Genomic DNA, 16,136 nt, shown 5'->3' with positions numbered 1-16,136 from the left:
CCCCATCCCCCACATTTAAATATGGGACTGTTCTGTCAGAAACAGCTTGCACCACGTAAGGATTTTACTAATAAAACATAATGTTGTCTTAGATATTATGACTGTTGCCACAGCTGAACTGACTTGTCAAATCAATCCTAATATGGCTCCCACAGGCACATAAAAACCTTATTTAGCTATCAGTTATCCTAATCACTTTGTTCAGCTTAAGAATGCAATACTTCAGGACCAGCTCCTATTTATACATATATGCCTAGCCATTTAATAAAGTCTTGATTTATATAAATTCCTGTTTAAAAAATATTTAGAGATGGAGTGTTTTAGCATGTGTATGTTTGTGCGTTTTTCCCTGTAAATATGTTAAAAAATACAGTGCTGGGTGGTGAGGGAACAGGGATGTTTAAGGTGGCGTGCCCAGGAGAAAGGTTCTTTGAAAGACATTCAGTGCCACAAAGAGACAAATCCGGGTCATCTAACCATCAACTGACTATCCAAACTCACGGCTGATCCCCAAGTCCACCTGTGTGAGGAAGGGCACCACTTAAATGAAGGGGACAACCGGAAGGTACACACACTTGGGAGCGCAAGCGGGTGGCACAGAACACACAGGAATACGCAGCACCCTTTTCTGCGTCTAGGTATCGAGAGTGAACAAAATGGTCTTTTCTCACGTTTGGAAACAGACCCACCTTGACATCTTCTTGCTTAAAGTTGTTGTTGAATATCTGTAATACTGTTTCAAAAGAGACTGTAAGGGGCAGCATGAAATTCTCAAATTCGTCCTCGTCTTCGCCTATCAAAAAAACAAAAGGGTCACCATGGTTTAAAATGCATGCTGTCGTGCACGCAGCGAGCGCTTCTTTCGGGCCTAGAAACGCTCCCGTGAAGGGGTCGGCCTGCATTCACATCCAGGCCACATTCTGTGCGTTAGCTCATTGAATATTCTGGTGTTCTGCCCTCGCTTTTTGCACCATATGAAATAGCAAATTACTTACCAGCCATTTTTTTCCCCGGCTCTTTATTGGATCAGCAGACTCCCGCCTCAGGCCTCTCAGCCCTGCAGCTCTGAGGGCCCCCAGAGATCCCCCAATGCCCCAGGGAAAGCCACTTTCAAAGCCTTAGAGACAAGGACCTTTTTTCTCCCTTCTCTTTGGGTGCCAAAGCCCTAAAGGGCTCACAGACTCAGGTGTCCAGAAAGTGCTAAGTTATTATTCTCTTTTATTTATGTGCTTTAAAAAAAATTAATTTGTTAAATAGATGGCAGGGAAAGTTTTATCTGCCAAATAGGCTGACGTCCCTCCTTGGTCATCTGGGTTTTCAGCACATGCTCCCTGGGCGCACTTCCTCTTGCACTAAGCTTCCTTTTCCTCATAGAAAAGAGAGAAAAGAGACATTTTCCTGTTGTTTTTTCACGTTACAGGTAGACTACAGTGTCCTTAAGGATCCTGCCACAGCAGTCTTCGCTTCACACATGGACAGGCACAAGTGACAGTTTACATAGTGTTCTTTCAAAAGGGGTTTCTTTACATGAGAGTCGACCCATTCATTCCATGCCACAGGGAACTGAGAGACCATTCACTGATGAAGAAACAGGCAGGAAAAGATTACATGACCTACTCAAGGCAGCATACTTAGTTGGAGGTGGAACTCTACGGTCCGGACGCCTCCTTTCTATGCATCCAGTTCTTTAACAGAGCATCACACAGGAAACGGGATCTGAGAGAGGAGGCCGGTGGCTCCCAAGTCTGGTCCTTGGCCTAGCAGCATCAGCATCGCCTGGGAACTTGCTGGACGGAGATTCCCAGGCTCTAGCCCAGATTTCCTGAATCAGAGGCTCTGGGGTGGGGCCTAGCAATTTTTGTTTTAGGAAACCCTCCAAATGCTTGAGAAACATTAGCCTGTATATCACTCTACAGATAAGAAAACTGAAGTCCAAGGCCACACACACGGAGATCAATGGCAGAACAGGGACCTTTTGACACTTAAGGAGTGGCCGGCCTGGCTGACGCTGATCTTCCGTGACTTTTCTTTTCCCTTTAACCTTACATAATTTGTTTCGAGAGTCCAACAGAATCAGAGGCTTAGCTTTGTTCACAAAGAGATATCAAAAGGTCAGCGAATATTTCCTGTATGCTGTTCCAGACGAGGGTCAGGATCCTAGGTGAAGGGCAAGGCAGACCAAATGATAATCCCTGCCCTGTCCGTCGGCTATGTGGCCAGGTTATTCCTCTCAGATATGCCCTGTCAGCTGGCGGTACCATTACAGAGCCTTACAGAAGTCATCCTCCTCTTCCAGAGCCCAGGTCAAACGCGCGCTTTCCCAGTGCCTGAGCTAAGCTCCCCGCAAGCAAGCACTCCCCCAGGCCCCGCTGCCAGTGCTCCCCCCGTCCCTTCAGATTCCCACAGCGTGTTGTGTGTGTGTCTGACTCTACCACAGAGAGCATTCATCAGTAAGCTCTGAACCGCCAAGTACTTAGGCATATGGCTAATAAGAACATCATTCCACCGCTCCCACCATTGGATGAGGACTACTGGGGGGACCGAATGAGATAAAACTTATAATGTGCGTACGTACATTATTGGGCCTGTCAGTCTATTTTTGCGAGCATCTTTGGCTTCATTTCTGGAGAACCGAGGCTGTGCATCTTTGCGCTTCTCAGGGAAGGAGGTGCAGTGGGGAGAGTTCTGCCTGAGCAGACCCAGGGTAACTTTGGGGACTCACTAATCACTCTGCGTCTCAGCTTTCTCCTCTTCAAAATAAGGACGACAATACCCATCTTTTAAGGTTACTTTGAGTATCAAATGATACAACACATGGATAGTAAATGCTCAATAAATAGCAGCGGTAGTACTAGTATTACAGGATCAGTGCCTGCACCAGTGGCTGCAGATAACACGAGCTTGCTTGTGAGCACAGTGATGGTCACTGCGGGCAGGTGAGGGTGCGGGAAGGCGTGGCTGCTTTGGAAGTTCTAGGTGTGGATCCTGGCTCTGCATCTGTTAGCTGTCTGGTTTGGGATGAAGTCACTTCACTCATCTAAGCCTCAGAGCTCGCACCCGTGATTAAGAGACACAATATTTACAGCAGACCCCTTAGCTGTGGTTCCGCTTTCTACAGTTTCAATTGCCTGTGGTTAACCAAGGTCCAAAAATACTAGGCGGATAATTCCAGAAATAAACAGTTCATATGTTTTAAATTGCATGCAGTTCTGAGAAGCGTGACAGTACCTGTGCCACCGTGCTCTGTCCCACTTGGGGAGTGACTCATCCTTTGTCCCGCGTACCTGTGCTGGGTGTGCTGCCCGTCCATCAGGCACTTAGCGGCCGCCCTGGCCGGACCTGCTGTCACAGTGTCACAGCGCTGGTGTGCAACTGACCCTCATTTTACTTAATGGCCCCAAAGTAGAAGATCAGCGATGCTGGCAGTTGGGAGATACCGCAGAGAAGCTGTGGAGTGCGTCCTTTAAGTGAAAGCTGAAAGTTCTTGACTTAATAAAGAAAAAACCATATGCCGAGCGTGCTGTGATACACCGTAAGGATGAACCTTCTGTCCAGGACGTGGTGAAGGGAAAAGAAACAGGTGCCAGCTTTGCTGCTGCACCTCAAACTGCAGAAGCTACAGCCGCAGTGCGCGGTAAGCACTTAGTTTAGGTGGAAAAGATGAACTTGCGGGCAGAAGACGCGAACAGACAACGTGTTCTCACTGATGGCGACGCGCTGCCCCAGAAAGCACGGGGCCTAAAGGAAGGCTTCAGCAAGGGGTCCCGCGACGTGCGTGGCCATACTCACACCTTTTATTACAGAATACTGTTCAGTTATAATTGTCATATTTTCTTATTCATTATTGTGCCTAATTCATAAATTAAAGTGTATCTCAGGTATGTGTTATAGGAAAAAACACAGTATATATAGGGTTCAGTACTATCTGCATTTTCAGGCATCCAGTAAGTGGGGGATACTGTACGTCATAAAATGATCTGTAAGGATGAAATAACAAACCCCCCTACGCCCCTCTGCTCAGTGTCTGGCGCTAAACAGACGGTAGCCATTAGCATTTTTGTTGTTCTGAGTTCAACATGGACGTAGGTGATTATGCTGATCAAACAAAGTATGCTCACAAGGCTGCCAGCCCAGCGCCGTTCCCGTGGGAGCAAAGCTTTCCCAAGGTGGAGAGGTTCCCTCAGAACACAGATAAACTCAGGGCTTGATTATTTCCATCCTGCATTAATACACTGAGCTACAGGTCAAGAAACTTCCTGACTTCATCTCCTTTCGCAATCTACTTTGGAGGCCAAGAGAGACACCAGGGACACAAGAGACAAGTCACCGAGCTGTGCTGGGAGAAGTCGCGGAGCGAACGTGACAGACAGTACGACGCACAGCAAGTTCACGTGCACGTCCCTTGCTCAGAGAGGCCCCTGCTGCCCACCCACCTAGAACAGCACCAGTGGGTGCCTGCGCTCCCCACCGCGGACGTGGCTGTTCCTGAGCCTTCCTACGACCGGAGGACACTTACCCGTGTCTTCATTGTCCTCCCCACTAGAATGTGAGCTCCGTAGGGAAGCAGCTTGGTCTGCGGCGGCAACAGCTGCGTCCCTCGTGCCTAGGCGAGGGTCTGGCCCCTACGGAAGAGCTGTGTAGCGACCGCTGGAGAAGCAGGGCCAGCAACCCGCTGAGACAGCCTCTCACTTGGAGGAGGCAAGGGAGCAGACTCTTCCTCAGAGCCTCCGGGGAAAAACACTGTCCTGCCGACGCCCTGACGGAGCCCGCTGAGGCTGATTCTGGACCTCTGACCTCCAGAGTTGCCAAATGATAAATTTGCAGTATTTAAGTCATTCAGTCTGTGGTGCGTTGTTACAGTGGTAACAGGAAACTCACAGACTCACGGAAGGTCAGGTCTAAGGCCTCTGTTCCAAACTAAGGAGAATTAGGAGAGCCGAACAAGGAGACACGCAGGCAGTGAGTGAAGAGATGAATCCACTTAAAACCGAGCACCAGTGGGTGATCTCGGCCCATGTCATCTGCTCTTCCTGCCCCGGTTCTTCCTTTCAAGTTCTGGTGCAAGTATTGAGGAAGGGGCTTAGCTAGACCTACCTGGGGCCAGAATTTGCGTCCCATCTCAGTGTCCCTCTGAACTGCCCAGCAGCCCAGCAGGCAGGGCAGGAGGTATCATCGGCCTGTGCTTTTGTAGGAAAACAACAGCCCATCACTGAAGGCGGAGCAGCTGCATTAAGGGTGCTCAACAGGCATTGTTTGGGGGTCCCAGTGGCAGTCAGTGACCCTAATAGTGCTGTCAATAAATATTTGTGTCATAATTAATATATACCGCGTAATTGTTTTGTGAATAGAAATTGTTCCAGGCCCTCCGCACACCACATTATCTTATTTAGGCCATATGACTCTTCTAGGTGGGTATCTCCACTTAACAGATGAAAAAACTGAGGCTCCCTTTAATTCCTCTCCCTGGGGAACCAGGATGTTTACTCTAGCTCCCAGTAGGAAACTGCATCACCCTCTGCAGACCGCACCTTCTCTAAGTCAGCTATCTTCCAAGTGCCGTCCCTGGGGCACCTTCTTCTCTGGGGTGCTCTGGACTTTACCCTCAAAACCAGGTAAGTTATTAAATCTGGATTTGGACTTAATGGGCTGCTTTCTGCCTACAGGGCCAGTTAATTAGTCTTAATGATCTCATTATAGATTCCAAGCATTTCCAGCTGCTTCTTCACCCCTTTTTGCCCGCTCCCACCCAACTCCCTAACCCCCAGAGTCTATTTTCCAGATAGTCTCTGCCAAGTCATGGACACAGGTGATATATTGATGTGGTCTTCCTATCTATTGGGACTATAGTTACTTCTGATCAGCTTCTCACTTGCTAGGTCCTCCTGGGATATCTACCTTTGTGTGTCCTTTAACTATGGAAAAATACGCTCGCCCAATTATTAGACATAAGGACAAGTTATAAGAATTACACTGGACTTTCACTGACCATGGGACCGTAATGTACCTATACAGTGCAAATAATAAACATGAATCTATCTATTTGATAGAAGCTTGGAAAAGAATACCTTCTCCCTTCTTCCCACGGCCCCCAAGCCTCCTAACAATCGTTCAGTACAAACAGTTCCAATAAAAATGAAGAAGAAAGCGTTGCTTTTCCTACTTGGTAGAGAACGTGAAGGGTGCCGTGAGAGCTGAGCAAAAGTGAGCGACAACGTGTGCTCAGAGGGCGACAGTGTCTACGCTGCCCTTGGGCAGGTCATGTAACCTCCGCACCCCAGCCTTCCAACAGGCAGGCAGCGAGACAACCACGCCCCCCCGGCGGCCCCGTGAGGACCGAAGAGGCCAGTGTGTGTACCAGGGGCACACCGACCGTCAACCTGTGAACAAATGTTAGTTATCATTACTAAAGGAAAGGAAAGTTTCCTTCCACCGTGTTTTTACTTCCCTCGTTAGTCATTATTTCTGGAAGACTTCCTTCCCCCTTTTTATTCAAGTCCCTCATTTACTCATTATTTACATTTTCTCTAATTTAAGCTAGAGATATTTTCAGGTACCAAGTACTTGTCATAAGCCACAAAAGTAGACGGACGCTTTGCCACCCTCATCCTCACAAAGCAGCGGTCCCCAGCCTTTTTTGGCACCGGGCACCGGTTTCGTGGAAGACAATCTTTCCAGGGATGGGGGTGGGGCGTGGGGTGGGTTCAGGATGACTCAAATGCTGCTCACTCAGATACTATCAACATGCTTCTCATCTGAGTCTTTCAAGATAAGGTGCAATCGTGAAACATCCACAGAGAAACAGCTCTCAGCGACACTGCGCACTTCTAAACTTGCGGCTGCTGAGACCTTCATTTGCAACGACTAACGTTTGGCTCTCCATCGAACAGAAGGCCTTGTTACAGCTCTTATCCACACTTACCCTCCCCGGTATTTGTCAGCTGATTTCTCCTCCATTCAAATTAAACAAAATAGAAGGTTTTTTATTTATTCCTGTATTTTAGACTGAACAGCTCCCTGGAGGTTCTCCATTTACTGGCTTGGGTAATACTATCTTTCCTTTAGTTTATTAGATTGACAAAGTTAATTTAAAAATAACCTGGGGAACTTTAAGTGATTCTTGGAAGGGCTAACACGCAGGCACATATGGTCGGTCACCGTTTTCTTCCGTACGTGAGCTACCTTGTGAAGGGAATTTTTTGCATTTATTTTTATAATTTCTTAAAATACAAAAAGTATGTTGCCAACATGAAACATCATCATTCGGATGATGAAATGCTTTCACTTCTTTTCTTTATTTCATCTAGTTTAGGCAAGAAACAATTTGATAAAATGGTACAACTGCTTATTGCCAAAAACCTCCTCATTTTCATCTGAAATGCTACCTGGGGCACGTAGCATCTAATTAAATTTGTACAAAGCACAAATTATTGAATAGAAACCAAAATGCATTTCAAAGTAAATATCAATTAATGTGACACCCAATTTCTAATCACCCCAATGTGCAAGGCTTGTACACAAAACACAATTTATTCTGTAGGACTCAATTAGACTATGTTTTATATTTCAATCCAAAAATCACATCTAGTGGTTTGCTAGCAGTTTGGCTAGCTGTTTTTTCTAGTTGATACTTACCAAAAACAAAACAAAACAAAACAAAAATCAGTGTTATAATAAGTTCCTCCTCAAATTTTCCTTTAACTTGAGAAGGGTTCTCATTACCTAATATTTTTATTTCTTTCATTTAACACATGGATCTGTGCTTCTTTTGGTAAGAGCACTTCTACTGTTTTCTGGTTTCCATGACAGTGAACACCCAACAGAAAACCATGAAAGCATATATATATATATATATATATATATAGTTGTTCTGACAGCAACGTGCTACGCAACCTCGTTTGTGAGACAAGACTTCAAATAATAAAACCGTGTCCAACAGCACTCAGCCCAAGATTGTCTATGAGGCAGGAACACTTTTTCTGTTCAACAGAAAAGAGCAAACGACTCATCCAGCACGGGAGTGGCCAAGGGTGGCTCATCCCATGTGCCAGTCATCGGCCGTCTGATCAGTTCTGCCCTGGCGAGGCCAACGGTCAGGGCTACTCCCAGAGAGAAGCGGGCAGGCAGAGCGGATTCCAGGAGCCATCGTGACGGCATCCTGGTCACAGTACACTGGTGGTGGGTCATGCTTTCAACAAGTGTTTACCGAGTACTTACAATGTAGAGATACTGAGGCTGGTGCTAGAAAACATGCAAAAGACAAGGTCCATACGCTGCAGGAGCTCAACAGATTCTGGAAAGAGGAGCCACTGTGGTCCTTAACAAGCGAAAGAGGCTTGGTAACATATAACAATATCATCACTTGATGCTCAAAATGCACATTATTTTAAAAAGTAAAAAACACTGACAAATACAGAGAGAATTTCTTTCTGAGCAAAACTCCCACGTGTGCAGTAGCTATTGTTTTTAATTTTATCCACACTCAATTCAATTTTCTTGTAAGTAGTACCCGCCATGCACCAGGCACTGCCACGCAGCCTGTCCTTTCTTATTTCTCACAAGGGATCTAAAAAGTGCTTGCAACATAACAGATACGTACCTTGAAAAAAAACAACTTAAAAATTCAACTTGTATTTTACATTGCTATGGGTCAAATAATTCAAAGAAACTGGTGAAAGCTAATGAAGTCCTAATACTTAATTCAAATGTATATATTTTTAGTTCAGTTTCCCATACCTCACAGGCAACCGCAAGCAATACTAAATAAAAGTCATCTTCAGAAAGGCAGTGTGTCATGCCAGGCCTTTCCGGGCACCGGCACGCCTGGCAATTATCTCAGCGCAGCGATAAGCCAGCTGTGAATCCTGACAATGCTACCCTGGTGCTGAGGCTCCTCCAGATTCACGGGGGTTCTCTGCCTATGAGGACCTTACGGAAAAGGACCCTGGCCCGTTCCACTGAAAGGTCCCCAAGGTGGGCGTGACCGGAACCCACACCTAGGAGCTCTCCTCCAGCTTGTCCTCTTTAACGCTGATCTCCCCACTTCCTTCACGCTGTCTGACAGCGTTGTTCAAAGAGCACGTTCATGGCTTGGGAAACAGTCAAGTCCAAAGGGTGTCAGAGTCGTCTTTAACGCCTGGGCAGTCTGACAGCGAGGGGCACGCTCCTCGAGGGCAGAGGCCGTACGTCTGTGCGGGGCCCTCGGAGCTCAGCAGTGTGCTCTCCAAGTGATGACGGAGGACAATGACAGAACGCTTGGGCCGCGCCTCTTCTCTGCCAGGCGGCAGCCGAGACATACCCCAGGTCAGCGCCCAGGACGCAGAACTGCTGCTCCGTTAGGGCCCCCGCTTGCCTAAGGTAGCAGATGATTGGGTTCTGCACGCCCGGTTTACACTCTTCAAATATTTATAGACAGTTCTCTTTGCCTCAAGCCCTCATCGTCACTTAGGCAAGCTATACATACACGTTCTTTTCATCTTCCCTTGGAAATCAGTCCTGCTCAGCTCCTTCATCACACGAAGTGCGCGTCTCTCAGCTTTCGGTTGTTTGTCTTTCTGGTAATTTATTCTCTTGACGAGCATAAGAATAATACAGCTGTGGAGCAGAGAGGGGCCTGGTCCCCTTCCCCTTACAAGGTTCAGTGCCTTTTAGGTGAAAAATAAAATTACTCACCCTCTTTTGTTTTGTATGATCATGTTTTAAACAATTCAAACGTAAGTGGATGGATCGATCAATACAGGGCACGAGAAAGGAAGAACAAAGCATCACCAGTGTTACATTCTCTGAGGGTGACAGGGTCATTGGTCGAGCTCTCTCAGGCGCCCGTAAAGTGTGGCCAACAGCGGGGACCCAGAGCAACGCAGTCACAGGCCCGCATGCCCACGCTAAGGTGCTGTCTGCCTGTGGAAACTGCTAACTCACTTCAGCCTCCAATGAAAAAACACACACACACAAGCTAATGTCTCCCGTTACAAATGTAATACAGTAAAGAAAATTCCAAGTCGTCAGGAATGAGGAAATGTTACCTACGGTCCACTACTCAAAGACAAAATTTAACACTTTTGAGAAATTTCATGTAGGCCTTTGTGCGACGTATTGTCCCCCTGCCCCCAACAGACGTGGTCATAACGTTAGCAGTTTCACACCTTGCTTTTCCCGCTTACTGTTGAACAGAACATTTCATGCCTCGCGTTGTCCGCAAACTATAATTTTTAATGACCATATATTATTATTCCATCAAGTAAGTGGGTGTGCTTAATTTCATATTCCCTATGTTGGACATTTACATTGTTTCAATTTTTTCTCGAGATTAAATGTCATTATAAAGAAAACCTGTGTGTAAAGCTTTTCTGTATTTAAGATTATTCCCAGATTCATAGCAGTTAAATTAAGGTACCAAAGAATACCCAGAAAACAAACTTAGAAGAAGAATTAATGCACGTATTATATGAAGGGAAAAATACCATCTTAAGTACAAAGATGCGTCTTTTTGGTTCTGACGTCACGAAGTGAATGCTCAGACCTTAGACAGCTGTAGGAAACTGTGGGAGGTGATGAACATGAGTAAATTAAATGTGGCTTTCCCTAGTAGGGCACCTCTTTATTCACACGAGCGTACTGGTCGTCCCTTATCAAGTAAGCTTCCATTCTCACCCTTACCTAGATCCACCATTAGAAGGCGGGTGAGGGCTGTGTAGAAGGTCGTGCGGCACCGGAAGTCACTGAGGCTGTAACGGTCACTGATGCCGAGGAAGGGGAAGTGTTCCCTCTGAAAGTGGAAGAGCACCCACAGTTACACACGCGTCATCTAAACTGCCTGGGAAGTTTGGTCATTAGTGAAAGGAAACGAGACTTACCGTGTGATTTTTTAGCATGAATTTCACAGCATCTATCTTCACAAGTTTTTTTAAAAGGATATAGGTAATAGAAGTTAAGGAATCTAGGGAGATGTAATTGTCTTATCAATAGGTAATAAATCACTAAGTAATATTGAATTATAATGGCACCAATTTCTATTAATGAAGAATAAATATTATTGCTAAAGAATATTCCTATAGAAATGTCCTTTATACTATTAAGAAAGATAATCTATTATTAACCAGTGCAATTACTTTTCCTATCTTATACATATTCTCATTATGGAAAGAAAGAATGAATTTTATAATTAAGACAAAACTTCTTTACTATTAAAACCTTCATAGTGGAAAATTAAAACTGACCTTTTTTTTTTTTACATTTTGGGTGTAATGTGAGAATTTCTTTTCACTTAATATGATTTCATAATAAAATAATTATAAAAGACCCATCATATGCTATCAAGAAAGAAAACTTTTCAATTTTAAGAAACAGTGAGCTCAGTGAGAAATCTATGGGCCTCTGAGGAGGAGATGGAGCAGACTGCTTGTCCTGAAGTATCGAAGGACAGGCTCAGAGGACCTAATATTTCTCCAGGACCTACTGGGTGCAAGGCATTTTCTAGATGCTGACCCACAATGACACTGGTCAATATCACTTGTTATTTCTAACCCAGAGATAAAGCACGCACCGAGAACTCAGGCTGCTTGCCCAAGATGACACAGCTCGGGAGGGAGCGCCGAGATCTGAACTGAGGTCTGACTGCAAAGACCGTGTTCCTGCTATTGTACCGAACTATTCCCTGAACAGTTCAGCCGAAAATGAGGACAAAGGTAAAGACTCATAAACGTGATGACAGGCCTAAATAATTTCTGGCTAATGCTGCCCTCAGAGAAGGGCCAAGGCGGGCTCTAAGGACACCGATTCCAGATGTAACGCCGCCTTGGTTCGTGTCCCCGTGGCCGCCGGCGCCCTCCCGCAGCCCAGCGGGGGGTGAGCGGGGAGGTCTCCCTCGGCCGCTCCTCACACTCACGCACGCCCTTCCCACTGGGTATAACGGCCCCCTCCGGCCCCACGCGTGCTCCAGTGCAAACACCGGGCCCTCCCGTCATCCCCAAGCCAGAAGCCTGTCGGCTGCCTCTGTCCAGGGGCGCTGAGGTCTCCCTCGCCATTGCAGTCCCTCAGGTGGGGTGGAAGAGAGGAGCAAACACGCGGGAACACAGGTCAGGAAACCACTCAGTCGGAGGGCGGGGTCTGAGCACCACTGTCCCCCGCTGCTCTGAGCCTGAGTCTCCCTCTCCAGCAAATGAGGGGGAACCCTGCCCCCGAGCTCTCTATCTCACAGAATGGTTGTGAGGATCAGAGGATGGAGATGTCTTTGTCCCTTACAAACCGGGGAGGACACAGGGTGCAGTGCTTTACATTTACAGAATGTTTACCGCTTGCCAGGCTGATTCTCATGGTCCCACGAGACAGGGAGGGTCACTTCCATTTTTCAGATGAGGAAACAATCAGTAGGATTTAGACTCAGTCCTTCGGCCTTGAAGGCCACCGCTCCAGCTGCGTATGGGTCAAGCACGCCTGGCTCACCTGCACGTCTGACTGTGAGCTTTCTAGGGACAGGGGTCGCATCTGTGCGCTTCCCTCCCTGCCCGGGGCCCCGTGGGCGCCGATGACCTGCGTGCTGCTGGCGGGCTGAAGGGCAACAGGATCGGGGCTGACAGGTGGCAGGCCTTTCCCTGCCCACAAAGATGCAGATGCGATGATTTCTCCCGGTGTAAATCACCGAGCAGAAGTGCCGCTCACATGTCACTCGGTTAAACAGGGCGGGATCCATAAACTACGAAGTACCTTAAGTAATTACCAAATGCGATTCTCTTAGAATTGCAAAGTTATAAGTGACAGGGTCTATGGGTGATAAGAATGCTGCCATTAATAGGAATCTTCCTGTCAGTGCTGCTAATAAACAGCAAGTCATGTTTTGACAACAGAATATTTATGGTAGCAATAAACAGAACGTTCCCAGGAAGACTCTCATCTGCCGAAGCCACATTTTCTGCAGGACTGCATCTGTGCACTTTGTACCAAGGCCTGCCTCAGTGCCTTTTAATTACATTCTAAGGAAAATATAATTAAGAATAAATATTTTTCAATAAAGAAAAAAACGAGAGTTCATCTGAACATTTATCTTGCCTTATAGGAATTCAATTCAAAGCCAGTCATGGTCCTTAAGAGGATCTGTAATTTTTTTTTTTTTTTTTTTAAGGCAAACGGATAATCATTTTATGGTCTTTTGTACTTTTATCTTAATTCTTCTCTAAGAGACTAGGGTTCTTATAAATGGCATCACCTTATTTGTGTGGTGGGAGTATTTTATTGGGCGACGTTCTGAATAGCTCATAACAGAAGAATGGAGTAATGGTGCTGAACAGCAACGGGGTAGGAGCCTAAAGCATAAGTAAGAGAATTCAGTGAAGGGCACACATGGAACATGTGAACGGTAAACCCAAGAAGCAGATGCAACTCTGGCTGACTGTAAAGTCTAAGCTCTTTTCACTAGGTTACATCATATCCATTTGATTTTAAAGAGACCAAGGTCTCAACACAGATCATTAGCTTCTGATACAACTGAAGCTGGGACCGGGTCCCAGAAGGCAGGCGGAGACTGTTCTTTCAGGAGGGAACCAATCCATTGATGAACTCGCATCACACTTGGGACTGAGAAAACTCCATAGTCTTGCTAATACTAACTCACTGAACAAAATTCCCAGAAAATCCCTTTCTGCACCCACGTGGTTAGGACAATACTGAGGAAAGTGAAGATGGCCTTATCAATAGCTAAGTGGAGAAAGGCAAGAAGAAGCTGAAAAAATGGTGTGTCTTAAAGGTGGTTGAAAATTGTGAAAATCTGTACCCTTTAAAAGGGAGGACAACTGAACCGAGAATTAACTTGGTTGCTTACATTACAGGAGCAGCACGCACTTCAGCTGAGCAGCTGGCGGGCATGGCCGCGCCAAGGACAACTTCAGTTCATGGGATCAAGCTTTCACTGAGAATCTACCGCATTTCATCAAACCCACGATATCACTGATTATAAAAAACATTATTTACTTTATGTGCTACTAGGAAAGAAAAGGTATTTTAAAATACCATCGATTGCAAGACATCTTATTTACTGATAAAGCGTGAAGACATTTCTGTTTGAGAATCAAAGGAATAGTGTAATAAATACATGATACCCACCAAACACAAGAGGATGGATGATGGTGTTGCTCTAGGCAATAATTTTAAAGCCATACATGTTTATAAATAGTTTTTGCAGAGAGAATTAGACCCCAATGATAAAAGAAAGTTCACAAATAAGAAAATTACATGTCGGAAATTACTGTAGATAGATGATAGGTACAAAGTATAATCACTGAACTATCAGTTCAGCTATTTCACAAACAGGATTATGCTAATAAGCCACACTAGACTAAAAAAAATCCAAATAGGTATAACCAAAACGAAGCATCTTAAGGGATACTAATAATCACTTATGAAGAATATGAGTTAAAGGCTTGGTCATTTAACAAGAGGGGTAACAACAGGTTCAAATGGCCACTATGTGAGGTTTGAAACCCTAGAGGAAAAAAAAATAGCCCTAATTTCTAATAACTTACAACCTAATCAGAGGGAGGACTAGCCAATACCAAGCTACATTATATTCATCCTCAGATATATAGATAAGAACTAAGTGTTCAGGAACACTAAGAAAATTAAAGATGATAGGAATGAAAATGAAGGGTTTAATTTAGTAAACACCTACTATATGACATGGTCAGTAGCACCAGGTGCTTAATTTTTGTTAGATAACACAAATATATTGTTATATACTTATTATTTTATTTAATTTATACAAAACCCTAAGAGACAGATAATGTTCCTTTTCTGCGGATGGAGAAACTGAGCCTCAGAGAAATTAAATGATTTGTTCATGTTCTTTCGGTCAACACAGTTACTAAGGACTACAACTATTTCAAGATGGCTTTACTAAGTCTTCAGCAAGATCTGAAAAAAATCTTTTTTTAAAAAGACACCAAATTGAGTTACAATGGGTCAAATGAGGAGAATCGCATATGTGGTGATTCAGTGAAAGACCATGAAAGGTGTCAAGGGGAAGGAAAATAAATTTCCTTGGCCCTAGGAAAAGTATAAAGTACAAATTGTGGTTGAGTGGTGGATCAGAAATTAGTTATGGGAACTCAATAAGTCAAGTACCGTTAAAGGACTCAAGTTCAAATCAATAATTTTACTTTGACCTGTGAAGCAAGTAGAAGTAATTCTGGGCTTTTGGGAAGAGAAATGATCAGATTAAAACAATACTCAAGGAAGGTAATCTTGTGAAGCAAGAATTTAAAGAACTGAGTGAAGGCCTGAATGAACAGGCTACAGAAGAGTAGAAAGGATTCTCACGTGTGATTGTAGTATAAAAACAAGTAGAGCAGATAAATTATGGGATGCCTTTGCCATGCATGATAGAGACAGAAAACAGAAAAATAAACCAACATTTCTTTTGATGAGAAATGTTAATAGAAGTATGCCTGAGGGATGCGTGCAGAAACTGGTTTTATTTAACATTCTCAAAACCATCTGGAGATGGTGGTGTTCACTGAAATAAAGCAATACATTTTAATACTGTTTCACCAAAGCAGAATTACTACTGTTTATTACTGAATATTTCCTGTAACAAACATACACGATTTTATTTCCATTCTGCACCCTTATTTCCTTCTAGACCTTTGTTTCATTTCTTATCCTTTCTTCTTCCCTGACCTGCGCCCCCCTTCAGGAGTCACCCCAGTGGGGGGCAGATCCACGGCAGGATAAGGATGCCTGGTTTGCATATCACTTGCATGCTTAACGGCTTGTATATAAGCTATGTCTAAATGACCTTGAATAAAAAGAGCTCCCTCAAAGCCACCACATCAAAATGTCACATATCCACAATATGTTTAGTAGGTAGATTTTCAGAAATTTAGTATGTAATTTACTGAAGTTAAATTTTAAAAAAAGGAAACTGTGAATAATACAATGTTCCCTGGGCTCTTAGTAGAAATACAGGAAAGGATGTCTGGAGTCAGGATCAATTCTGGGGAGGCAGGGTTGTGTGTCATCAGTCCTCCTGCCCCGCACTGGGCAAATGCTTAATTAGTATCTGTTCAATTGAGAGAGGGCCAGTAGGAGAAAGTAAATCATTAAGATGAGTACGAAATTAAGTTTTAAAATCATTATTTTATTCTTAC

At 44.7% G+C, this 16,136-nt stretch overlaps 1 protein-coding gene across 1 annotated transcript in view; it reads right to left on the bottom strand.

Moving 5' to 3' along the window:
- Positions 1–16,136, bottom strand: part of RANBP17 (RAN binding protein 17) — a 223,965-nt gene that overhangs the window by 60,418 nt on the left and 147,411 nt on the right. The window contains exons 17-19 of the mRNA XM_090288573.1: positions 10,854–10,917; positions 10,657–10,765; positions 690–793 (exon numbers count right to left, since the gene is read on the bottom strand). Coding sequence (XP_090144699.1) covers positions 690–793; positions 10,657–10,765; positions 10,854–10,917 — 277 coding nt within the window. The remainder of the gene's footprint in view (positions 1–689; positions 794–10,656; positions 10,766–10,853; positions 10,918–16,136) is intronic.

Source organism: Furipterus horrens, unplaced genomic scaffold (assembly GCF_987537825.1).
Source record: "Furipterus horrens unplaced genomic scaffold, mFurHor1.1.pri manual_scaffold_10, whole genome shotgun sequence".
In the NCBI taxonomy this organism is placed as follows: domain Eukaryota; kingdom Metazoa; phylum Chordata; class Mammalia; order Chiroptera; family Furipteridae; genus Furipterus; species Furipterus horrens.
Note: the sequence above shows the minus strand (reverse complement) of the source record. Positions and strands in the feature narration are given on the sequence as shown.